The following is a 27,862-nucleotide window of genomic DNA, read 5'->3' as shown; positions in this document are numbered from 1 at the left end:
TTTTGGTTAGTATCATAAGTGTGTATGTGTATGTGTGGTGGTTGTTTGTGGTGTATTTATCTTCGTGTATGTGTAAGATATGTGTTTATTTAAATATTTCATGATTTAGAGAACAAACTGAGGAAGTGTAGCAAGTTTTGATATATTTTATAAAAATAAATAGTTATTGAGAAAAAATATTGGTATACAATTTTTTTTACTTAAGTGATGAAAAATTTTACTTTTATTTTACTAAAAAGTCCATCGTTTTACGAGATCTGTTAAAATTTTATCCGAATTGCTATTTTCTGATATTTTTTACCACTATTTTACAAAATTAAGCTGGATAGTTCGTTGTACAAATTATCTTTTTAAAGCATAAGAACATTAAACTAAACATTTGTTAAAGCCTCGAAAAAATTTTTAAAGTATTTATATTGTTACATACTTGCGTTATTGTGATCTTGTTATTGTATTACCATATGTTATATTTCGTTTATTCCTTTTATCTAGATAGCCAAAAATTATAAATTATGCAGTTGTCCGAATAACTGGATGTTTAGTAAGTCTTCAGAGATTGGAATTTTCTGTTATTTCGGATAGTTAAAATATTAAAATATGTACATTGAGTCCTGGTTAATATAATTGTTCGTCAATTTAATCCCAATAGCATAATTTGGGTTTTTCAATATTCAAGAAATACTTATCTAAAATTTCAAAAGGCCCAGTAGTTATCAGTGGTGTAACTGTTGACGTAAACCACAGTATTAGTCGAAATTTCTTTTTCATCTAAACGCTTTCTTAATTCATTCTCCTTTAAGATTTGATTTCATGAAGGTTTGAATAAAACCATGACAATTTGTATTCGACCTGCTAAGCTTTAAAAATCAATGTTATTTGTTGTAATTACGCCTTCTCACATTTGTGTTTTTTTTTTAATGCTTTCTTAATTTCATTCTCATTTGAGATGTGATGAAAGTTTCATGAAAGCTCTCGAATTCAAGAGCTTTTATCTTTATCTAAGTAAGCTTTTTAAGCTCACAAATTTGGTAAAAGTTTTATGAAAGTTTCCGAATTCGAACTCGAAGATTTTACTTCTATCTTAAGGCGTTCTAATATGCAATATGATGAAAGTTTCATGAAAACTTTTGAATTCGAATTCACTTTCAGCTTTTTAAACTGTAAAAAACAATGTTATTTGTTAAAATTACGCATTCTCACTTGTGTTTTTTTTTCAAAATGGCAGATTTGATGAAAGTTTCATGCAAGCTTTTGAATTCTAATTTTTTTATCTCAAAGCTGAGTGAGCTTTTTAAGCTCTGATATATGATGGAAGTCTCATAACAGCCCTCGAATTCAAAAGCTTTGATTTCTATAGTAGGTGAGCTCTTTAAGCTTTTAAAATCAATGTTATTTGCTATAATTGCGCTTTTTCACTTTTTCTTCCAAATGCTATCTTAATTCATTCTCAGTTGAGATTTATTGTTAGCTTCGTGAAAGTTCTCAAATTGAAAGCTTTCGTAATAATACCAAGTGAGCTTTTTAAGTTTTAAAAACTATTTTATTTGTTATAATTTTTTTCACTCTCTTGAAGGCTTACATTTTCTAAAGTGAATCGAACCGCCTCTGAGAAGATAAATCCTATTAATCAATAAATATATTTGGCTTTAAAAGTCGTCAAGGTTAAACGAGAATTATTTTGGCAAATTCACAACTGCTAAATCAGTTTTTATATTAAATAAAACAACAACAAAATTATGTTTTTTATAAATAATATACAGCTCACTCAAGTATATAAACAATGTTGGCGTTTCATAAATTGAATTAAGTTTTAATTTTATTTTGAAATTTTGACGAGTGTGTATGTGTGTGACTATGCAATGTGTTTGGCTGTGTATATTTGGGTTGGTGTGCGTCTGCATTTGTATAGCTGCATAACGTATTTGATTTATCAGTATGCAATTTAAATATTTTTATTTATTATTTGCTATCATCCAGCTTTTGTGTTTGTGTTTGTAACTCATAATATTTTAGTATCTAGTTTCCGTTTGTTTAAACGCTTGTTATTTGGTTGAGCTGTTGTATGTAACTATATAGATGTATATGTTATGTATATATTTTTGAGTTTTTTTTTACCTTTACTTTAATATCGAATAAACCGTTTATAGATATAATTATATAAATAATTGCTATTGGATATTGAGTAGTTTGCTTTTGCTCACACTAGCGCTAACAAATTCCATTTCATTTACCACATCATATTAAATTCGTCTAATATTTCTACTGTAACGTTTTCAATTGCTTTTTTTATTACTATTTTATTTCACTTTTTTCTTTCTTTTTTATTAACGGCCCAATAAGCAATTTTGCTTCAAATATATGTATATGTATTTACATGGGTTTTTAGGTTGCTGCAATAATTTTGTGATTTTCTGGCTGGCAAGCGAGATTTTCTATATGTTTATATATTCTGTATATTATGCGCCCGTAGCAGAGGATGCGAGTACTAACTGTATTTTCTTTTTTTTGGTAAAGCGCGTAATTTTTACGTTTCCGGCGTTTTAGAAGTATCTATGCATATAGTATATAGCGCTTGGTGTGTTAAGCCTTAACATGTATGTATATATATTTAGTAGCGTATGTGTAACTACACATATGTATTGCACATCCAAACAGTTTATCATTCGCGCTACTTGCAACATTTGCTGCGTTAATTTAGGTTAATCTATGTTTTAGTTTTAGTTTCCAGGCTCTTTTTTACATATGTATATGTGTGTATGTATATGTTTATTTGCCTTAAGATTGGTATAATATACATAAGCATTTGCTATATATATTTTTATATCAACGAACTGCTATATAATTGCGCTCAAGCAATTGCTTTTCATATCTTTCAACTATAAGTTTGTGATTTTTTAAATATAATTATATATTTATACATATATATATTTATTACATATAAATAAAATTAAGCAATTTACTAGTTACATAGTTAATGACAAACGCAAAGATATCGCCAATGAAAACGATTTTGCGCTGAGGAAGACTTAATTTCATGATTGTGACCATTTTTAGCTTTTCTTTCATTTAATTATTTTTTATCGCTTTGCATTTTCTCTCGTTTATTGAAGCATATCTCATGCGTTTTTCAATTCATTACGCAATTATTGTTCGATTTGCATTGGAAATTACGCGCAAGCTGCAGTTTGCATACACCTTTAACTCACGCATATCCATACCAGCAGACACACACACACACACAGGCACGCGCCTTAGCATGCGTCCGATTTTGTGTTCAAATACATCCGCTATTGATATTCGCATTACAATGGCAGTGTCGCCACAATCGTTTCCGTTTCCGGTTACATATCCGCCAAAGCGATAATAACGGCGTTTGCACTTGCTCATTGCCATTACATTTGCAAAATTCGGTCGTTCATATGTGTGTGTGTGTGGAAGTTTACTGTCATTCTACGATAAATGGTCATGCGGCAAATAGATTTATTCGCATTCGTTATACTAAAGTATTAACTGTACAATTTACGTTAAATGCTTTTATTTACATGGCTGTATGCCTCTTACTTGTTTTTATTGTGTGTGTGTTATATGTACATGTGTATGCGTTTTGTTAACCTAGTGAAACATACTCGTTTTTATTTATGTTGGTAGGCGTGCATGTTTGTTGTATTAATATATTGCGTTATACTGGATAATATATATCTATGTATGCTTGTTTGCAGGTTTTTCTATCGATTTGTTAGCTCAGTAGCAGATTACAATATTTAACACCTGATAACTACAGAACATTTTTTATTGATACCTACATGTTACTTTTTATGGCTCATTTATTATTTACACATTGGTTGTTGTTTTTCAGAATTTTAAATTTAGAGGATTTCAGAGATAAATTAAGTTCAAAGAAAAATGCTTCTATTTTTTTTGATTTTTTAACTAATTTTCCTTTATTCAATTAATAGGTTTTAATTTTATTTTTAGTACTATAGTTATAATTATTTGATTTAATTTAATTTAATTTTTTATACTTTACTTTATTATTTTTTTACTTTATTTTATTTTGTTTATTTTTAATTTTGTCTTTCTTTACTTCATTTTACTTTATTTTATTTTATAATTAACTTTATCTTATTTAATTTAATTTAATTTTATATTTCATTATATTTCATTATAGTTTATTTTATTTTATCTTATTATATTTGTTTTATTTTAGTTTATATTCTTTTATTAATTTTTATTACTTTACTTTATTTTATTTTATATTCTTTTATTTTATTAAATTTTATTTTATATTCCAATATATTTTACTTTACTTTATTTTAAATTACTTGATTTAATTTAATTTAATTTTTTTAATTTTAATTTCATTTTATTGTATTCTATTTTATTTTATTTTATATTTCCTTTATTTTATTTTTTTTACAGCAATTTTAATTGCCTTAAAAGGAGATACAAATTTCCTAAGCATAATCAATAAATAATACTGATCTAGCAAAAACCTTTTAAAAGCTAATCCAATATGAATTGTTCAAGTGCGAAAAAGAAACTTGTGGTTGTCAATCTTCATTGCTAACTTTCGGCATGGTCTTTTATGAAAATATTTATTGGTTTTATTATTTTTAATTATACTTGAAATATATTAAATTATATGCGTTTTTTTTTAATAGAAATGTAAATAATATTTTATTAATCGAATTAAAAAAAAATCCTCACTTGATATTTTAATAGTTTTTTTGCCATAGTATTGCATCTATTATATATACGTAGAGTTCATAGCGTTTTTAATTTGCCGTTACTGTATACAAGTTTTTGAATAGATATGTACGCATATGCGTTCATCCATTTTAATTAAATATTTTATATTTTCCGTTATACACATACTATATACATTTTTTTTATAAAAAGCAGTCATTGGAAAATATATAAAAAAATATTTAATATATTGTGCAAAAATTATACAAAATCATGTTATTAAGGACAGGCCTTGCCGTCTGCCCACTGAGATCTCCTCCCTTGCATACTTTATTATTTGTTAATATTGACTAACTCATTAACTCAATAATGTAGTAATAAATTTTTAATTTGTTTCACTAGTTTTTTCTGCTTTGTTTTAACTAATATATACAGTTAATGTGTAGCAATATTACTTTGTTAAGTTTTTTACGGTTAATAATTAAACGCTCATATATCAAGTAATATGTTTGTGTGTGTTTCTGTAAACGTGTAAATATTTAGGTGTACAAATTGATATGTTTTGTTATTAATTTTTTAATTTTATCATTATTTTACGAATATTCGTAACATTTATTACATATTTGTATTTTCTTGTAAAACCTTGGTTGGGTTGGTTGAATAAATAGTTGTTGAAATAAAAAAAAACTTCAATAAGCCTTTAGGCATAAATGTTGGTACAAGAGAATTGTAAATATATAATCGTTAATAATTAAAAATTAATTACATGTTTTAAATTTTAAAGTAATAAAAACTAACAAAAGAATATGTAAATTTATACTACTATATAAATATATTTACTATCAATATATTTAATTACGTAATTACAATAATTTTGTGTACAACTTTTAATAAATTTTATAAAAGCATGCTTGTAACTAATTCACATAATTGTATAAATATGCAACTCTGCAATACTTTAAAGTTTAAACCTCATATTGATGAACCGTAACTTATTCATTTGAATAAATTTAATTGAGCAAACGAAGTAGATAATGCAGGCAATTGAATGAGAAATAAAATTCATTATTATTGTGAAAAAGCCACAGTGTGTTGAAAACACAATACGAAATTTTTTATAAATAAAATTTTATTTTTATTGTAACTTAGATATATAATATTATTAATATAAAAAGATAATTTAAACAAAAAAAAAATTTTTCCCATTAGTCCAAATTTCTAAGTTTATATTTGACTTCAATATGTATAAATTTTGGTTCTATTTAAAAATGTTCAGCAACTTTGAAAGTAAACTTTTTCTCTTTGCTGCTCTTTCCCACAACTCGTTTTGCGCAAAAGAACAATCGCTGTCAACATATTTTTCCGCTCCACTGTTCATGGCAAACGAATTATTATTGAAATTTATTGACACACTTTAAATTGACCACAGATGGATGTTGGCCACAACGTGTCGGTTACAGCTGTCGTATTTCAACGCTTGCTGCACTTTGAAATCATTAACATTGGTTGCATAAAAAATTTAATATGATTTAAATATATAAATTGGCGGTTTGAAGTCAAAGAACGAGAAAACTATAACTGATAAATAAAGACTTAATTCAAAATAATTGAATTATAAATAACATTGGTAAGTAAAGATATACGTGAAAATTTATAAAAATCTAATCAAAAATTTTGATATAATAAAAATCAAGTACAGCAAATATTATGAACAATTTTAATACATTTCAATATTCAAGCTTACACCAATAACGCAATCAGTGCAGAAACTTTATGTATGTTCCCCACACTTTAAATTTCTCAATATAATAAACTCATAAATTTCAAATAAGCAAGTATTTTAAAAATCAAAAAAAAATATATATTTATATATATTATATATATTTTATTAATTATTTCTTTTTCCTTAGCTATTTAGCTATTTTACTTTTATTCTTGCTTTCGCCTACTCTATATTTTACACTTTTACAGCTTTTTAACTTCGTATTTTCTTTAAGTTTGTCTGTCGTAAATGCCTGCTTATGCTAGTTGATTCTTTAAGAGTATTATTATCATTTTTTTCAATAGTTTATTATATAGACAGCAGTTTGTATAAAAATTCATTATCTTCTTCATTATATATATATGTGTGAACTTATATACAAATATTTGTAACCTTTTATATAACTATTATATCATAAATATTTATATATTTATTTATATATGAGTAAACGTAAGGTAAAAATTATTAATTATAGTTGTACGTATCTCCTTCGAACAATTTTAGTATTATAGAAATATGTGGTTATAACAAATTTTCGAAAAGCGTTCAAAGTTCAAGAGACAAAAGTCAAAAATGATATGCGAAATTGATATGCAATACCATAAGAGAAATATTGCTTAGTTTCAAAGGATGGCGGGTTAAATGCAGCATATGCTTAGTTATTTAAAAAAAAAAAGTTTAAAGAATCATCACCATTAAACTAACGTGGGGGCGTGAAATACTAGTAGAGCTGTTTTTCTTTTAAAAATAAATAAATGTACTTGTATATATACTATACCATGTATGTACATATTTGGGCGGGTTAAAAAAATCGATAATTTTTTTTTAATTTTATACTCTGAAATAATTAGTTGGTAGACTCCTCACACAAAATTCTCAAAGTATGAGTTCTCAATATTAGTAAGCAAATCCTCGGTTTTTCAGTTTCCGACCCTTGCCTGATTATTCGAAAGAAAAATTCCTATCTCAGTATGTACTATTTTAAGAAAAAATCTCGTCTCTAATATCTGTGCGAAATTAAAAAAGTTAATTTTGAATTATTTTAATACATATTTTAGTTTTTCATAAATTTATAACACCTAAAATTATTACCTTTAATAAGTTTTGATCGGTGAGGCGAGAAAAATTGTAACATACCATTTTTGTTCAGAATTCCACCTTTCCACCAACTATGACAGACAATATCTTTTTAACAAATAGTATATAATATATAAAAAAAGGAAACCGTAAACCGAAGCATCTACCTATTTACCACATATTAAGAGCTTATACTTATAAGTGGAAATAATTGATTTTTTTGATGCACCTAAGTATGTATTCATATTTATATATATGTATTCATATATACACAAGTATTTTTTGAGCGAGAGTAGTTTGAGAATAGCAGTTATAACTTAAATATAGAAACTCAGATAGTTTTTGAAATAAATATTGAACCAAAATGCTACTTGTTTGAGATATTATACCTACATACATCTAAACATATGGTAATCTAATGTGTCTAATATACATGTGTATATGTGTTCGAGCATTTGCTACGAATAATCAAACTTGTCCAAACTACCAAACTTAACCAAGCATGAAATCAAACGTTAGTTGCTATCAGTTTAACAGATATCCCTAAATGATATATATAGGTACGGCACTCCACACATTATATATATATATATATCATATTTATATACATATTTTAAGAATTTTTTTATTAATTTAATTAACAGTCACACACACAATTGTTTACCTAACTCTCAACTTAACGGAGGCATATGCTAAATTAATACATATTTTCAATATATATATATATATATGTATATACATTCCACATAAATAACCATTTACTATAAATATGTATGTGTATAGATTTTTGTTTATTTTCGTGTCTGTCGACGGTTTTTGAAACAAAACTAAAAATTATTATAAATTATAAACTGATACCATTTGCTTTCACGTTATTTAAATAAGCCGGTAAGTGATTACCGCTATTCAATTATGTTTTATGACTACAGTGAGTACTTCTTATTTCCCTTATTTTCGATTTATGCATGTACAAATATTAATTAGTTAGTAATCTGTATATAAATTTGTTGCTGTAGCATTTCTAAATGTGCATTTCTTACTTGCGATTACGTTGGTGGCATTGGTCATGTTACGGCTGTCCTACTAGCGCTATGCCACACACCTCTCGCCAACAACAACAGCAAAATATTGACGGTATCGCCCGCGAACGTTGTTGTAACGGTGTACAACAACAGTGTAAGTGGCAGGATGCATGCAGCGGGGCCACTGTGCAGTTGCGCGGCGGCTTGACTGCTTTCGGGCCAAACCACTTCGACTTCGGACATTTTGAAAATGCTCAACAGCCGGTGGGATTGCAATTCGTGGTGCTCGGTGTTGATGTGGTGGCTGATGGTCTTCAGTATCGAAGTGCATTCATCCTGAAAGAGGAAGTGATAAGTGAAGAGATGAGCGATTTGTTGCTCGGAAGTGTGAGTTATGTGTGCCTTAGTGTTGGTTTTATTTGATATGCTCGCCACGTCAGAGGGTTCAATGTGCATGAGAGCGTGCAATCAATAATGCTGGTATTTATATATTTATTGATTTGTTTGTACAGTATCTAGGAGTTGGTTGTGTGTATGCTAATTGTGTGTTTGTAATGATTACCTTCTCTTTGCCCAGCAGTTCAATGGCTTTGAGTTTGGCGTCGTGTGGCAGGCGAGCGGCAATTATGATGTTCTCATCGGTCATATTAAAGAGCGTTAGTGTACACTGAGTCTGTGAGCGAAAAAAAAGAGAGAATTCATTAGGAAAAAGTAAGATGAATCGAGAAAAAATAAATAATAACTTTTATAAATCTACTTCATGGAACGTATGTCCGAACAATGTAAACATCAAACACGTAAAAAATTTATTCACAAACTTGACCAGGACCGGTCCATTGAAAATGTTGCAGAAATGCTTTGGTAAGTTTTCTTTATCACGACAATATTACAATATTTGAGTGGCACAAAGCATTAAGTGACGATTGTGAATTCATCAAAAACTTGACTCATGCGAGTCATCCATCAACTTCTGTTAATGACGATAACATTGAAAAAGTTAAATGAACAGTGCTTGAAAATCATTGTAATCGCATTAGAGATCTCAATGTTGAGGAATGCAATGTTGCTAATGGATCGACTCAATTAATTTTGTATAATGTTTTAGGTATAAACCGTATCAATATTTGAAACGTACCAAAAGACCGCAGACAGTCAAAAATCAAGGTGATGCTCGTCGTTTTCTTTGATTACATTGAGGTGGATCAATAATAAATACTACTTGGCCCTTTTTGAGGCGTCTACGTGAAGCGATTCGTCGTAAACAATCGCATTTGTAGACAGAAAATGCATGTACTTTTTACCACAATAATGAGCCGTTACACAAAGTCATCGATCAGACACCGTATTTGCCAGATTTGGTCCTCTGTGATTTTTTTCTGTATTCTATCTGAAACCCCCGCTTTTGGATACGCGCCATGCGTCCATTGAAACTAAAACAATTCATATGCAGAAGACACTGAAGGTCATCCAAGCCGAGCTTTATACCAAGTATATGGAAATTGGATTAAGCGTTGACATGTTTGTATTGGTTCAGGAGCCTATTTTGCAGGCGATACCATAGATTTGCTTATTTTAAAATAATTAAAAATGTTGGTTTTTTTGTCAGTCCAGGTCAGATGGAATACTGTACCTAATATATTATATTAGATCAGACAAAGAATAAATGCTGTATACATTACTATTGTTACCATCTCCATTTATTTACTTTCATAAACAATTGTTTTTTATCTACATTCATTCATTAAATAAATGTCTCAAGGGTCTAGTATGAATTAAAATTAATTTCAACACATTTCTTGATACTTTCTTCTGATTTAATGTGTAGACTATATTCCTCCAGAAATAATTGCCCAAAAAACTCCCCTTTTTAGCTAGGTTTTATTTAGCATGTGTCATAACTTCGACAATTTAGAAGGAGAAGAAAATCACGTTTAGAAAATCTTTTTTTCCTCAAAAAGGTTGAAAACTGGGATAAACCCAAGACCTCAGTAAGAATAAACGCTTTTAATTACTATAATTACTACTATCCATCCGAATACTGGAAAATTAATGATTGTATACATTACTAAAGCTAATTTTCCAATCACAATACTTAGAGAAAAGTAAACTCCTACCTGGTTGTCTATATGTGTCGTAACATATTGTTGTAAAGCTCTCACAGCATCTTGCACACCGAGATTTGTATGTGGTCGTAGAAGTGCCTCATCGGCTGAGCTGTAGCCAAGCAATAGGAAGACACCACCTGAAATAATAAACCAAATAAATAATAATAAATAAATAAAGCAAATATTTTTTAAATAAATTACAAGAGTAATTAAAGGGAAAACATTATTTTTTATTTGTTCTAAAACAAATTTAGACCAATTTTATTTTTTATTATAAAACTAGAAAGATAGAAAACGCAGTTTGGATTTCTTATTGAGTAAAATCAAGGAAACATGAAAGTAATGCACTGGATATCAGAAAAATATGCAAGAATTTTTTTTGGCAGAAATATAAAGCAGGAGTAGTCCTCCTCCTTTCTCTAAGTGCTCTAAGGACAGGCATCATTTTAAAATTATGCAGTAACTGACTGCACCAGAGGACAACTACTTAAAATAATAATAAAATAATGTTCTTGGTGTTTCTGATGTTTGTTGAAAAAAACAAAATATTTATAATTTTCCTATTTGTTGGAAAACATACCTATGTCTGTCAACACGAAAATCAATAGAATGCCCAAAAATGTACGACTAAATTTATGTAATTTCAATTTAGAAAATATTTTACATTCTTGTATAATATTTAAACATTATTTTCAAACTTTGAAGATAAATCAACACATTTCGGCCTTGATGAAATTTCCTTTCACTTCTACTCGCAATTCAGACAATTTGAAAAATGACTTACAGATTTGCCATTTCCATCGAATAGACAATACAATTTATATAAATTTATTGGGTAATAAATTTACACAAGACCCCACACAGAGCGACCGAGAGGCAGACAGACTAAAACTAAATTTTACAATTGTGCAAACTTAACATACCTGGCAGCGTGTATTCGCCCAGCGGTGGCTTCATACAAATAAATCGGCCCGAATAACAAAGGCAACGACCGCGGAATGCCTGATATGCCGGCGATGCATGGCTGTAGAAGGCCAAGGCGGTGCGACAGGGCGCAAACGGTACGCAGAGAGCATGACAGGTGAGCGTTAGAGATTCGCCACAGCTGCACAATTCACTGCATTCGGCGTCGTCCAAGGAGTAGATCTGCGTTGTAAAAAATAAAGAAGAGAAGAGAACATTTAAGTAAGGAGGTCTAAAGCAAAATACTCTAAGGATGAGTTAAAGTTTTTTAAAAACCAAAAAATATTTCTAAAATATTTACAAATTTGTATGAATGTACATATATATGTGAATATTTATCAGTGCAAACTAAAAAATTTTAAATTTTCTTTTCTGTTAAAGTCAAAGTTATTTGAGGCCTTTGAGCGACGCTGAAAATTAATAACTGCAAATAGCTAGCGTTCCATAACGAATTTTTTCACATACCCGCTTGCTAGAGCCTTCGCGTATTAATTGATCTGACTGATGTGGACGTTGAACCACGCAATTTCCTGGAATTACAAGAACGAAAATATTTGTAAAAATATTTATTTATTAAATTTGTTTGAATAAAGGGGGGCTTATAAGGGCGCACACATTAATATTTTTATTGTTTACAAGCAAATTCCAGAAGGTTATGTTACATATTTTCGTACAAAAAATTAACAACAGCCATTCATACACTTCATACGGACAACGAGTAAAATCATGGTAAAAAAAATTATGGATTGGCATGGCGTTGGGAAAACAATTTATAGAAAAGTCCAAAATATAGACACAGACACAACAACAGGGAAGAATAGTTAACATTTTATATGAACAATAGAGTATGTTGAATGCACTCGAATTGAAGTTGGTGACAAATCAATGGAAAACAATGAAATTTATGAGGGGAAAAAATTTGCAATAAATCAGTTTAAAATAGTGTTAAAGCGGAGTTAAGAACTGTTTAGATTTATACAGTATATATTTGAATATGGCAGCAGATTTCATTGCTAAAATATGGGCTCTTGAACTTTGGGTTAAAATAATTTATGTTTTCAAGATAACATGTTCATTACAAAAGTTTATATAATATTTTGTTCTATTATCTAGAATTAAGGTCTGAATTCTATAAACTTTATTCCGAGGTTTTCAAGCTGGTTCTTAGCAACTTTTGAAGGCCAGCTCTTAAAGTTAAGAAAAAGGAAATGAAAGCTACTTTTGAGGAACTAGCTGTTTGCGAAAACGATTCGTTACCTATAAATGAGCGTTAAAACTACCTCAGAACTACGAAATTTTACATTTAGTTTCTATGCATTTTTTCGGTGCTTTAAAACTATTAATTGAGTTCAGAAGATTTTAAGGTTACGCACAAAAAACTAATGTTGTATAAGCTGTTTGCATTGGCACAGTAGCATAATAATCAGAACCATCGGAAAGTAGACATTTCAACGAAGAAACTGTCTATAAATTTATTTTTGAACAGATATTTTGACGTGAGAATCTTCGATTGAAAATTAGGGTTCCTTGCCGTTATTAAGTCAAAATAAGATGAGAAAATAAATACTTTAAATAAAAAATTTACACATAAAAAAGTTATTGTAGTTTACCCCAAATTTCGTGGAAGAAAACATTTTTTTGTAAAAGATACAAATAAGAAACCAAAACCTTGTTTATTACCTTATGAAAAAAGTGTTAATGCAGAAGTTGTAGATCATTTTCCCTTCTCGACCTCAGACCACCCATAAATTATTTTTCTCTTCATTTTTGTTATATTCTCTTCTTTTCTCCAATGAGTTTTATTATACTATTACTTTCACACTTTTTACCATCCTCAAAGGCTTCAGCCTTGGTCTATTTAGTATTTGATTCGATTAATATTAACATATTGCTAATATTAATCTGATATAATAACCATATTTTCGCTGACTCTTAAAATCAAAAATTAAGCAATTTTTATACTCTTGCAACATGTTGCTAAAGAGTTGCTACTATTAGTTTTGCTCTCCTAACGGTTGTTACGGGTCAATACTTCCCTTAGCCTCCACATACCTAACATAAAGATTGAACTACCGGATGACTTTATATCGCATATATCGGCTAATATGTGAGTTATCTCAAGTGAAAATAAGATAACGTTTAGTCATGACTGTTCTAAGTGTTCATTGTGTCTAAAATGGAGAAAATTGAGCGAAAGTTTTACCTAGCCCCCAGAGAACTAATATCAGTATTTACGAAAATCCGGCTGACTTTACTCCATATGACTGGTAATGGTGTGCGAGGTACTTTAATGAAAACCTGGAAGCATTTTATTAGTCTTTGGCATGTTAGTAGTATGTGGTATTGGCTAAAATTGATAACATCGGGTCAATACTATCTCCAACTCCCAAATACTACTTATAATGATTTTCGTTATTCTAACAAGTTATATGTCGAATATGTCGGCAGTGAATATTATATACAGTTATCATAAAAAATTGCTGCAAAATATGTTCTCGAGTATGTCTGAGCAATGTGAAAATTAATGCAATCAGCCCGTTTCTTTCTCTACCCCCCCCCATATACCTTACAAAATTAATTACGTCTTTCCACCTATCTTTTAACCGTTTAGGTTGATCAAAATGTGTGATATTTCAGTGAAATTAAGTGGACATTATTTCTTCAAAATTTTATGGTTTAACGCTTAATTACAATGGAATTGTTCTATACATTGGTCTAAACCACATATTCCCAATATAATGAACTCCGAATCTCTGGTTGATGTTTCTCACTCTTAATGAGTTGATATTAAATTATATTAAATTTAAATTAAATCTTCGATAGAGTTGTTATCACTACATATTTATACATCAATTGAAGGTGTTTTTAATATAATTTTAGTTGAGGTGAAGTAAAATATAGCAATTAAACTAAGTCTAAGTTTAGGGTCTTCAATATAAGTCAAGAAGATACCAAATTTGGTTATAATTTATACACGATTTCATCGAATAATGGATGTTTAATTATTTTGCAAAATTTTTTTAATATAAAGTTTTGCCAGCATCTGATATGTATTATTTATGAAGTCTAATTTTGTTTTTATAAAACAAAAAGTTTTCGAAAGGTTATACAAGAACTGATTTGGATATCAGATAACCATCGATTGTTGGGAGAGAGCTGTTATGAGTGTCATTAGACTTCAAAAGGGAATATGTTTTATAAGTAACAAATAATACTTATGTGTAAGACTCAACAAAGGTCAGGTGTAGTACAAGAGAGCTTACGAGAGAAGCTCTGGTAAATACATATACAAGGAGCGTTCCAAATTAAACAGGACTTAAAAAAAAGACAGAACAGAAGATTTTATTGGCAAAATGAATTCATTTTATTCAAAATAGTCTCCTTCTGCTTTAATACAGCTTTTTTCAAGGTCCAAAAGCATGTCGAACGAGTGTTTTAGCTCGTTGCCCGGTATGGCCGGCAGTATTGTCTTCACTTTGGACTTCTCCAGTCGCGATTTTTCGGTAAAAGTTTTACCAATATTAAAACAAAATTCAATGTTGGCTCTTTGTTCGAAACTCATTTTCGCACCGATGAAAAAAACATACTGACACTTAAAACGCAATAACTTCACTTCAAATAGATGAAATATCATGAAATTTTTAATAAAATTTGGATGGCGCCACTAGAGTTTACTTTGTTACTTTTTTACTGTTTACTTTGGAACTCACCTTGTGTGATGAAGACACAATCGACTAAAACATTCCTTAAGCTAAGCTAATCTTCATATTCTGCACGACTTTAAACAAGCAAATAATTCAGCATGGGCCTACGAAAGCAATCGTTTCTTTTGTCATCGCATCCCCACGGACACATTTATCAAAATGTATATAATTTGATGCAAACTTTATTTTTCAATGCATACAAATCCCACTTTTATTTACTTTTTTTGTGTTTTTTGTTGTTTGCACTATCCATGTAAAACCGATGATTGTCACTATGCGGACATCCGTCGCCAGCAAAGCTTTTTTGTTGTTGTTTTTGCTTACATTGCTTTTGTGACTGATGGCATCGCGTCATTTAACACAATGCTTGACAATTTGTTCACATCACTCATTGGAAATGTGCATATAAGTTGGGAATTATATACCGATATATATAAATATATGTATTTGTATGTGCGCTTGCATTGGTTATTGTAGTGCTTGTAGTTCATCGCTTTGATCAGCTTTCTGTGTTTAGCTTTTACTCTATGTTCAACTGAGCTCGCTTATTTGTCTGCTTTTGTGTGATCATTCGCTGAAGTACGAGTTGGGCCGAGTATTTTCTCTATTGACTTATGTAAATGGACCCTTCTCTTGTATGAAGTGGGTTTAATGTATATACAAACATGTATGCATGTGTATGTGTGAATCGGAAATATGGTTGGCATTTATCATAGCGTCAATGACTTGTTTTTCTTCAGAGTTATTTTAAAATATAGAGTTAGTTGTCGTGTTAGCAGTTGTTGTGCACATTTTTCCAAGAGAGTACTCAAATAACAAAGATGGCAAATATGATTGCCAAGTTGATAATTTTAAAACTAGCACTTCATCAGTTAGTGAAATGATAAAAAAAATTTTGCATTTTCACTTAGTATATATACCTGCTGTTGGAGCGAATCCGCAGATATTTTGCATAGGACCACCCGAAATTATTTGGAAAACATTTTTTTCTACTATAACAGTAACTAAAGACTTGATTTACTGTTTTTCAGTTTGCAGTTATTTAGCAATCTTTAAGATTGATAACCTAGCTACGCAAAGGAAAAAATTAAAAATATCTTGAATGAAGTTTTCCGAAAAATTATTAATCCAACATGGCTTTAAATATTTTATGGTCCATCATGTAATCTGTACTAGTCTTGCAGATAATAATTACTTCAAAATTCTTTTGTGTTACCATATATCTTCAATTACAAACATGTTGAGATCCTTCTCTTATATGTGAGGTTCGTTTTTGGGAGAAATCGTTTTTTCAAATACTTAGTCAAATCGAAATTTCCAGTTAAGATTTTGCATTGTGAAAAACATTCAAAGATTTGTCAATGTGTGTTGAAGGTCGATTGATATTAAAACTTTGCTTCGGCAAAAATTCAAACATTCCACAAATGACTGGTTGTCGTTAAGGGTGTATTCTAGTTTAAAAATTTGAAAAAAAAAAATGGATTTTGTTATACTTTTGATAGTATTATTTAGTAATTATATAATATTTTCGATAGTTTTATTATTTAGATGACCACAAGGTCATGTACTTCAAGGACGCATAATTTTATGGAAACAATTTTTTTTCCTCTTTTTTTTAAGGAATTTGTTGAAATATGAAAAAGCATATGATAAACAATGGTTGGTATAAATATCAATTGATTTTTTTCATTAATTTTCTTAAAACGCTCGAAGTTCGGATCTCTAGGCTAGAATACTTCCTCAAACACAGTATCCACGCCCATATATGAATTGATTGCTCTTTTGAGATTTACATCGCCATTATCGCGTCAATTTATTTGATTTCAGTGAAAGCATTTCGAATACTCGCAACAAACCGCAGCAGAGCAAATGAAAAGCTTTTATAAATATTAACTAAAAGCATTCGGGCTTACAGGGGTTCCATTTTCGTGGAAGTTACATATGCAGTATATGCAGTTATGTAATATATGTTAGTACATAACACATAATCTTATATACAGTATACAGTGCGTTCAAAAAATATCAATTTGATTTTGCGCGAAAAATTTATTTTTTATTTTTTTGCAAATTAACACATGTTTGCTTGCGATCAATGATGCATACAATTCGGTCAAGTTTTTAGAATGTTCTTAATGCTTCACGTTTTAAAGCAGCTTTTCTAACGAAGCCTTCTACAGGTCGCAAATAGATTATTAAAAAAAAATTAAAGTATTTAAATACGGGTTGTACATTAGTAAAGAGGTGGTCCGACCATTTTGGAGAAACTAGAAAAGTAGATGACAAGCAAGGAAGAGGAAGGAATCATGTGCCATCTAAAAGTGAGAACGAAGCTATTGTTATTAGTTTTGAAAAGAAACCATCGACATCTAATTATAAAACAAATATTTTCAAGTTTAAAATGCTATTATTCTAATATACTATTTGCTACACCAGCCTTAACTGTAACAAATGTACTATTAGCAACACAGAATTTATAATGCACTTGTTTTAAGTTTTACGAAAATTTATTACATAAGCATAAGTTAAAATTGCGAACTTTGAGATCCCGATATTAGTACCGAAATTTCGGGATTTTGATATTGTTCCACAAGGACACCTTGTGCGTAAAATAATATATATTATATAATAATATTGCATTGCATTTACAATAATTGAAATTATTTTCAGAATATACAAATTATGTATGCACATAAATATGTTGCCGACACTATCCATTAACTTAGCAAACACATAAAGGAAAACACACAAATTCACACACGCATAAGTATATTGCTACTTGTTACTTACTTGGCGCTTGCGTTGTTGTTGTGGTTGCCAGTGTTGTGGTCGTTGTGGCTGGCGGTTCTGTTGCACCGTTACCCGCATACTCTGTTGTTTGAATTTGCTCCACAGAAATCACTTGATCATCGAAATCGCCAAAATCATGTCCATTACCCGGTGCAGCGTCCGCGTCAGTTGCTTCCGCAGTTGCAGCATGACCGCTGCTATCGTGGCCGTTGATGTACACGACACCAGCACCAGCACCAGCACCAGCCACATTGTTGGCATTACGATTTCCATTGCCGTTGCCATTGTTGCCGTTATTGTTGTGTTTTGAGTTTTTACCATTTTTATTTTTGCCGTTTTTACCGTGACGTGGCGCATTGACGGCCGCACTAGTGGCGCTGCCATTGCCACCATTACCATTACCGTTGCCTCGGCCACTGCCATTGCCATTTCCAGCATTACTGGCGGCGCCGTGGCCGTTGCTGTTGCCATTGCTTTTGCCCTTCCCGCTGTGATAATCGCCATTTCCGGTGTTTCCGTTTTTATCATTTCCGCTGTGCAACGGTATCGAATCGGGCTGTTCGATATAATTGTCCTCCATGGATGTGGGTGCCGATTTTTCCTTTGGCTGCATTACGGTGTTTTGTTATTCCAATTGTATTCACCATATTTTTCATGGTTTTTGTAGAGTTGCCCATTGTTTGTGGTTATTGTAGTTGGTTATGTCAATTTGTTATTTTGAAAGTGGTGTAATTTTTGTTGTATTTTGTTGCAAGTGGAAAGAATAAAATTGTATGTTTTTAATTTTTCACCACAAAGTAAATAAGATATATTCAGAATTACATATTTTTAAATATTTATGCATGTATTTATATTTATATGTATGTATATACCTATAACCATACAAAATTTCGCACATCTGCTGCATTTATGTATGAATGATTTTATAATGTTAAGGGGTTCAAAAATCGCGTGCACTCCAATCTTTAAGCTTTTTAGGGTGAAAAAGTGTTTGGTAACCTTAAAATGAGTATCTTGCAATTTTGGCAAATATTTATAGATGACTTTAATAGTGGAATATTACTAATATTTATTTCATGTGCAATGAGTTCGAGAACCAAACTTTTGGAACCTTTAGATTCCGTAAGATTTTCAGACTACTTGGACGTTTTTGCTTTCCATAGATATGAATATTGTAGTTTTCTTTATTTCGGAAGCCAAGCAATTTTCGAAAGCACTCTACTCGAAGATCGGGTTAAAGTATTCAATCAAACCCGGTTTTGCATTTCGCCAACTAAGAGAAGGTCCTGTTACTACTAGAATTCGAGTGCCACCTAACACGTTGTTGTTGTAGCAAGGAAATTGAGCTGCTTCTCTGTGGCTTTAAAGATCCTTGTCTTACGATCTCATCGGCAAGTACGGCAGTTTTCAATTACCGAACCAGCCGATGTCACTTTTACCTATAAGATCATCAAAATCCTGCCCATGATAATCGGGATTCAGCATTAATCTTAAAAACGGGTTGCGGAATATTTTGTTCAATAACAATAATAATAAATTTATAGAGCAAATTAATTTGTGTCCTAGATTGCTAGGAAAACGATCACTTGTTATACACTCTAGCACTCGTGGATTTTTATTATTTTAATCTAATGCAAGAACTGAATAAATACGTATGGCAACAATAAAGCAAAAACATACGCTGGACTACCATTAGCTAATCCATGTATAATCTCAGAAGAATACTAGTTATTATATTTAGATTACTTGTATTTTCTCGTCACTTGCCGTCCTTTAGCAGCCGTCTTTACTTCTTAATATAAAGAGTATTGTTGAAATTTTATATACGGAGTTGGCGTATGCAATGGTGAAGGCAAATTTAAATACACAGCTTATAGCTAATCGATTGAATCGTTAACATCACCACTATACTGCTTATATATTATATAAGTACTCCTATCAAACGCTGCACTTACCGGATATCCACGAAATATTTGCGTTGTCTGCTTGCGTGACGTTTGACGCGGCGAAGTGGGCGGTTGGCGATGTGTTGTTGTTGTGGTAACCGTAGTCAACACCGGAGGCGGTGGTGGCGGCGGTGGTGCACGTGTTGTTGTTGTCGTGGTTGTTGTAGTCGTAGTAGTTGTAGTCGTTAGATAACCCAACTCGGCGAGACGCTTCATGTGAAAATCCTTCTGAGCTTCAACTGCATTTAGAGAATGAAGGATGAAAAAATAACGATAAAAAAGAACGAAGATATCAGAAAATAAGGTTTTTATGAAAGCAAACACTATTTAATTCAAGTCACTTTGAGGATAATAACATATTTTTGAATAACATCTCCGATAATATCTGCAAGCTGTACTCACCCACACACGGATTTAGCCAGAGCAGACGCCGCCAGCCGACACATTGGTAGAGATACTGCGGGTCTGCGCCTTGGCAAGCGCAGGTGGTGCGCAGCATAGTGCCGAGTATGCCAATCATTGCAGTGCGACAGCCGCTTGGTCGCCCCGCGCACTTCTTCGTAACACTGTCCACGGCACAGGCCTGTTCGTAGTATTCCAATTTGAGCCTAAATTATGAAGAAAGTTAACGGTACAACGACAGCCCATTTATTAGTCTATTAACCATAGAATCAACAGAGACGCGCTTTAACCTTTGTAGGTATAGTTACAAGTGTGGCAAACGCCAAGTGGCAACTCCAATTAGCTTGAAAACTACTCATCGTTGTGTGAAATATTTAGTTTGTCAGCTCTCTATTCTTCCGCCCAACAAGCTGATACACATAAGTGAGAAATTGCTTAAATAAGCACTTGCGAACAGTAATTCTTCGCTCACACACACACACATGCACACACATTTTCAACCTACACGTTTCAAAGAAAAGCTGGCGCAGCATCCTTACGCTTAGCACGCGCCGACATCCCGACAACTCGGCAACATGCAGACGCTGACGCAACATCTTGGCAACACGTTCCAGCTTTAATTGCCATGTCGTCGTTGTCTTAAGAGCACTGCAATTAAAACATAATTGAAGTTTTCAACGCTTCATCGTCTGAGCTTCCCTCGTTGTCGGGGGTTTCGCAAGGGACCGTTCGGCTTGCCACAATTTAGACCCGCCTTACGTCAACCAATTGCGAATTGGGGTAAAATAAGGGAGCGCAGCGCTGCGGGCATGGCGGCAGTAGTTTGTGTTGTGTGCAATTTTCGTTGACACAAAATGAACTCCTCAACACCTGTGCTTCTATGCGTTGCTAGTGGCAGTTTTCTTATAAATCTGATGTATTGGGTGCTATGATCTTTGTTGTGAGCTCTAAGGATACTATATATGTACGATATTTGCTTTTCATGTCTTCACAAAAGATTTGCTTAGCCACATACAATCTTGACTTTCTGTTACTTCAGAAAGATTTGTCGTCGGGTGGGGGTCAGGTAATGCGGAGACATGTGGGAAATTCCCGAAGGGTCGCCTCGTAGTATAGCCAAATTGTTAAGTTGCGTATGCTGAGGTCACCAGTATGGTACGGTAAGTTGTGATGTGGAGTCGTAGTAAATAGTGTTTAGTGAAGAGTATACTCTGCTTACAATTATAATGGGTCGATTTCTGACAAACGAAGTCGAGTTTAAGGCTTTTTTTGTAGGGAGAAATGTCGACAAATCTCTTCGAGATTTTTAACATTCAGTTAAATTTGAGTAATGAAAGCAATTAACTGTTAAACATTTTACCAATTAGGAGGAAATTTAAGACCCGTGGTTAGATTTTGCTCCAAAAGTTGTTACAAAGAAAAATAAAGGTGCAAACGCAAGCAAGACAGTTGAAGATGAGAATATTGTTTATGCAAAAAGAAGCTCGATAAGACTCTTTACTCGGACATGTACTCTCAACAATGGAACCGTCTGAAGGAAGAAACCGTAAAGAAGTGGCCAGATTTGAGCAATAGGAGTGTAGAAGGCCACGCCACACCATCGAGAGTCACTCGATGAAAGCTCCGTGAGCTTGATTGAGAGGTTCTTATGCATCCACCATATAGATCGGTACCAAATGATTATTACCTGTTTCTGTCTATGTCGAAAGATTTTGCTGGTGAAAATTCGTCTCAAGAGAAGCTTCTGAATATCGCCTGTTTCAGTTTTTTGCCGAAAAAGACGTGGATTTATATGAGCATTTCTATTAAAGTACCTTCAAAGTGTTAACTTCGGTTGTAGCGAAATTATAATACTCCTCAAAAATACAAAGATTCCACTGTGGTCGTTCAGTTTGTATGCCAGCTATATGATATAGCGACTCAAGCTGAACAATGTCTTCAGAGATAACACCATTGCCTCAGGCAATAACTCATGTAAAATTTCGTGAAGATATCTCGTCAAATGAAAAATTTTCCCATACAAGCATTTGATTCCGATCGTGCAGTTTATATGGCAGCTATAAGCTATAGTTTTCCGATATCGGCCGTTCCGAAAAATGAGCAGCTAGTTTGCACTTTTATATACATAGACAGATGAACATGGCTAAATCAACTTAGCTCTAAGCAATGATAATTTATACTTGTACATATACTTTATAGGGTCTCTAGAGTTTCCTTGTGGATGTTTCAAACACCGTTGCAAACTTTATATATCCTGTTCAGGGTATAATAACAGACTTCTTTTTTACTAGACCTAAGCACATATCAAGTATTTGATGGTGATTTCATAATGTTGAAAATATTTATACTCCATGAACATATCTTACTGTAAATATGTTCTAGTTCTTCTTCCAACTTGTATTCCTATGTTCAAATTTTGTTTTTGTAAATTCGTTCGAGACTTGTTAGTGTAAGGCGTACAATAAGATGAGAATGGATTGCCAGTTGAAGCTGACTGATTGGCAAGTTATCAGCAATTGCATAAGTTTCCTATGCAAAAAGTTCTAGATCCCAGTCTTTATACTTAATAGAAACAAAGAAAGATGAACAAATTTTTTCATTTTGATTTCAATATGCCATCAAAGAGCGAAAAGTGACAATCGTTGAAAATATGCAAGTTAAACAGTTGTCACCACATCACGACGGCTTTTATGGTTATTCGCTTATCTGAGATAATAGGGAGAAGAATCTTATTACAGGCAAAATTCTTTGATTACTGGCGTCTAACGTAAGGACAGCAATTTTAGTTCATTTTCTATCGATTTCATTTCAATGGATGGAAATCCCGTACAATTGAATATGGAACCCCTGTGTTTAACATCATTTTAGAACAATATATACAATAGTTTTTCTTCGCTTTTGCCTTTTCTCGTTTGCAACTTCTTCAAGTTCAAGAAATTCAAGTGCAAGTGTTTAATAAATATAATTAATTGACGTTCGAGCTTAATGAGTAGGAAGCTCACACATTGTTATTACATACTTCCTATACTTAAGTGTTTATGATCATTGAGAATTGCGTTCATATGTACATACTATAATAACGAAATGCTCACATTAACTTTGTATGAGGTCACAACCTTTCATATTTGCATTCATACAATGAACCTACATATATTTTCAGGAATCACAAAAATTCAATCATTTGTTATGTCAACCATTTTCACATTAATGAGGCTTAATGACGGCAGCTTAATAAAGTTCCGTTGTCATGTTGCCGTCATAAATTGGGAGGCTTAAATATGTCATACAATGGATGATATAATATGCCATTGAAGGAATAATGCCTGCGAACAAAGAGTATCCATATGTACATATGTATCGTATTATTTATTTATATGTGAGTTCTCATGACATTTGTGAGTTTGATTGATGGCACAGGCATTCACCGGATAATTGAATGCGTAAAATGTGTGAAATGCATACAAGTTGAGCAAATTGAATTAAATGACATTGAGTACTATAAAATGTATTGAATGTTAAGATTTATGTGTAAATGATGCTCGTGTTGTAATTAATTGCCATTATCAGTGCATTTCGCAGTCCTACAGAAGTGCTGATGGCATTTGTTGGTAAATTAATTCGCATACACGCAATCGAACATTAATAATTGAGTATAAATTTGTAGAAATGCGTATGTGTATATATTTATGTATATGTATTTATTTATGAGCAAAAAAGTGCGTGTATTGTGGCTTTGCATGAAAAATCAATTGTGGCACGCACCACACCACAGCAATGATAACGATACGGCCGCGTAAAGGATGCCCATTAAGAAGTTTACTTCCTTTTCATCTAAACGAAAGCAAATTTGCTTAGTAATATGTGATTTATACGATAAAATTAATGCTTTTCAAGGAACAATATCAAAAATAATAAATATATCTGACTTGTGGCATCAAAAAATATGCATGAATTAGTATATTAAATGATAATATCGCAACAAATATCTTGCAAAATCTTCATCGCTGCCATTAACAACAAATTTAGTGTATGGAAAAAACAAATTTAATTTCCGATGGAATGCAAATGATTGCGATTAAATTAGGGTAGTTCCAAAAAAACGAATGTTTTCTTTTCGCTTGGTTGCTAAGAAAGTCTCTCAAAGTATGAGCGAGCTCTTAATTGTAACGGTAAGATCTTACGCCTTGGAGTTTTCTATTTTTTTCTTATTATCGCATAGAAAAATTCATATCTCGCTTCCAACTACTTGAAAAAATATTTAGTTTTTGGATTTTGGGGTTAATTTTTTATAGCATAAAAGTATATTTATTTCGATTTTTATGGATCAGTTTGTATGGCAGCTATATGTTACAATGGTCCGATCTGAACAACTTCTGCGGAAATTATAGCCATGTTTTATCATGAATATATATATCTTTTCAAATAAAAAAGTTTTCCATACAAGAACTTGATATCAATATGTTCGGAGATTGTACTTTGGCTAATAATCTGTGTGACATATCGTTAAGAGACCTTGATGTTTTCTATACAACGAATTGATATTGATCAGTCAGTTGTATGTCATCCATATGTTATAGTGATCTGATCCAAACAGTTTCTTTGGATATTGTGGTGGAACTTTGAACAATAATGCTTGCCAAAGTTCATGAAAAGATCTTGTCAAATAAAAATGTGTTCCATACATGGACTTGAGGTTAATCGTTCAGTTTGTATGGCATGTATATGCTATAGTGGTCCGATATCGTTGGTTCCATTTAAAACGCTGAGTTTTATTTTTCATCGCAAAAATTTACTCGACCATCTCCCAGATCAGCTCCACCAACACTATAAATTTTCCACTATTGCATATACCACTATAGTTGCCGCATATGAAGTAAGTGTCGCTATTAGCACAATTTAGTTGCTTGCACTGGAGCAAAAGAGCGATTCACTTAAAAGGCAATTAAATTCGCAGCCACGTACTTTGTGGTCGCTTAGCCGTGCAGCCAGTAATGACGATGTGCCAGGCGACCAATGAGACAATCAAGCTCATATACGGTAGCATATTAGTCGCTTAAGGCAAGGTGCATAGTGTGGCAAATAGCGAAGTCATGATGAGGAGGAAAACTGTATGTATTAAAGCCGTAACGGTTGTGTGAGAGACTCGCTAGTACACATGTAAAGAATGCGTGGTTCCATTATGTCGTACTTTGCGTTCGTTGGTGGTTTGCCTGCAGTGCCACCATGCGTTTGGCCTTAGTCTATGCATATGTGCAGTATGTATATGTATTTACTGTTATGATTATATTAGAGGTCGTCACTCTTTGAGTGTGCTTTCGTCTGCAGATTAAGTTGAAGAAAGTCTGTAGAATATGCCGTAACATATTCACTTCGACAGTAGAGTTTCTTCTGAAAATAGCGACCATCGCACACACACACAAGCGCACAGTGTGACAGCTAGTTATTTCGGTTGTCTGCTGTAGTAAACCAGATTATTGACGAGTTTCCTGCATTTGCTACGATGCCACTATAAAATGAATTTATATGCATGTAAGAGTTTAAGAATATGTCTGCGTGCGCGCGTGTGCATTAAATTATTTTGAAAAACGTGTCTCTTTTAATAGCAACGTAACTCATTCTACAGCAAGTCGTGCAACTCATTCTAGCTACTATATAAAGTGTATGTTAGGTTGTGTGTGCCTTAGTGCAGTTAATGGCAGCCACCTTGCATATTCCAGCAAAGTGTCAATTTCATGACGCATTGATGCAAAATCTCAGGCAGGTGCCAAACACAGACTATACTCTTCGACCTTATCCTCCTAGTTTTCCTTATAGTATACCCTTATATAGCGTAGCTTTCTTCTGAGAAAATCATCTCTACACATATTTATGGTATTAGACATTCTGGCAACTTGCCTGCAGCGACATCTGGCTTCATCAATCTGTGTTGTTGATGATTTTAATTACATCGTTAATTTTGTACAGATTTTATAGCTTCCAGTTAAGTATTTTTAGAAGGTAACATATTGCAATATTTCGTGATTTTGACTTTAACTATGCTCCTAGTTATCTAGCAGCAGTTTGTTATTTAACGTACTCGTTTATTGATTAAATGGGTAAAGCGTATATAAAGGGATTAATTAAGCCTTATCAATACTTTATTTATATCAACTAAAGTTATCCAAATTACCTGAATAATATCTACGTAAGCTTTTTCAAACATTATACCACAATTGCAAAAGTAGTGCTAGTGATTATTGAAAATATTAACAAAATCTGAAGGGATGGTAAAAAAATTTAGAATTTTAAAGATATTCAAAGTCAAAGTCTGTCATATCAACATTAAACATACGTTAAGAATAATGATAGCTGATGATCTTATATAATATTATAATATCGATTGAAGTACGTTAAGTAAATTTACAACAAGGCACCACCTTTGAACTTAAAAAAATTTTGGTTTTTGTTTTTGAATAAATCAAATGTAAATACAAAATAGAAAATGTTCTCTGAAAATTTAAAGTTGTTCGTCCAATAATTTTGGAGATATGAGCATATTTTAAGAAGTTAGCTAGAGTCTAATCGGATTCCAAAACACGTTTTTCTCGATACGTCGATCTTTGTCAGAGTCGATGAGAAAAATTTTTCCGAAATGGTTAGAGCGGTCGATTTGAAACTACTACACGAATTTCATAAATATATGTGATTTTTTTTAGATGTTAATTTCGATTTTAAAGCCACCCTGAAGTGTAACTTTTCCGCAAAAAATTACACTTTTCGGGAATCCGCCATTTTGTAAAAAATCTAAATATGACTATCCCTTCAAACATTATTGTAATCATACTTTTTTTGATTTTAAGATTTCACATAGTTTAAGCAGAAAAATCTTGCTCAACACTAGACATCTTTTTTCAGAGGTCTTCCAGGAGATCGTCTAAAAAGTTGAGGGAATACAAAATTTTCAAAATTCATCGCCGATTATTAAAGGACATGTAATTATGTAAATTAACATTTTTTTATTTATTTGTTAAATAAAATGTTTCGTCAATTGAAACTCCGAAGTTCATTCTATTTTCAGCGATATGTGGCTTTAATTATAATTATAGTTTGCGCCTGTTTGTGGGCAATATATATGAAGTGCATTATGGGTAGTCAGAATTTTCGTTAAGTGAAAATTTCAAGTTGATCCGATAATTATATATTATGTATTTCTATAATTTTGAGTTATTCGACAAAGAGCGCTCTGGCACTTCGAAGCGCTCGGGAGTAGGTAGCTAGTATTTCTGTACGTAAGTCTAGTGCGAAACTTGCAATGCGTTTTTGTCAAAACTATGTTCTTTGAACTGTAACTCGAAAACCGCTCAGTAGATTTTAATTAAATTTATACAGCTTTTAGAATACATCATAAACTCGGGTCTGATAGAAGGAT

General features: G+C 31.9%; 1 protein-coding gene across 5 annotated transcripts in view; it reads right to left on the bottom strand.

Annotated features, from left to right (window-relative positions):
- Window positions 1-8,246: 8,246 nt before the first annotated feature.
- Gfrl (Glial cell line-derived neurotrophic family receptor-like) overlaps window positions 8,247-27,862 on the bottom strand; it is a 226,618-nt gene continuing 207,002 nt past the window's right edge. For 3 of the 5 annotated variants that reach the window (XM_070105870.1, XM_070105871.1, XM_036361447.2), the window contains 8 exons: window positions 20,455-20,660; window positions 20,062-20,291; window positions 18,107-18,713; window positions 12,081-12,145; window positions 11,576-11,798; window positions 10,662-10,789; window positions 9,110-9,220; window positions 8,247-8,883 (listed from right to left, as the gene is read on the bottom strand). In XM_070105870.1, the coding sequence (XP_069961971.1) occupies window positions 8,590-8,883; window positions 9,110-9,220; window positions 10,662-10,789; window positions 11,576-11,798; window positions 12,081-12,145; window positions 18,107-18,713; window positions 20,062-20,291; window positions 20,455-20,660 (1,864 nt within the window). In that variant the 3' untranslated portion in view covers window positions 8,247-8,589. The remainder of the gene's footprint in view (window positions 8,884-9,109; window positions 9,221-10,661; window positions 10,790-11,575; window positions 11,799-12,080; window positions 12,146-18,106; window positions 18,714-20,061; window positions 20,292-20,454; window positions 20,661-27,862) is intronic. The other 2 variants (XM_070105872.1, XM_070105873.1) reach the window with 1 other exon arrangement.

The sequence above is a fragment of the Bactrocera oleae genome, chromosome 2 (assembly GCF_042242935.1).
Source record: "Bactrocera oleae isolate idBacOlea1 chromosome 2, idBacOlea1, whole genome shotgun sequence".
Lineage (NCBI taxonomy): Eukaryota > Metazoa > Arthropoda > Insecta > Diptera > Tephritidae > Bactrocera > Bactrocera oleae.
The sequence above is the reverse complement of the archived record's forward strand: the minus strand, read 5'-3'. Positions and strand labels throughout refer to the sequence as shown.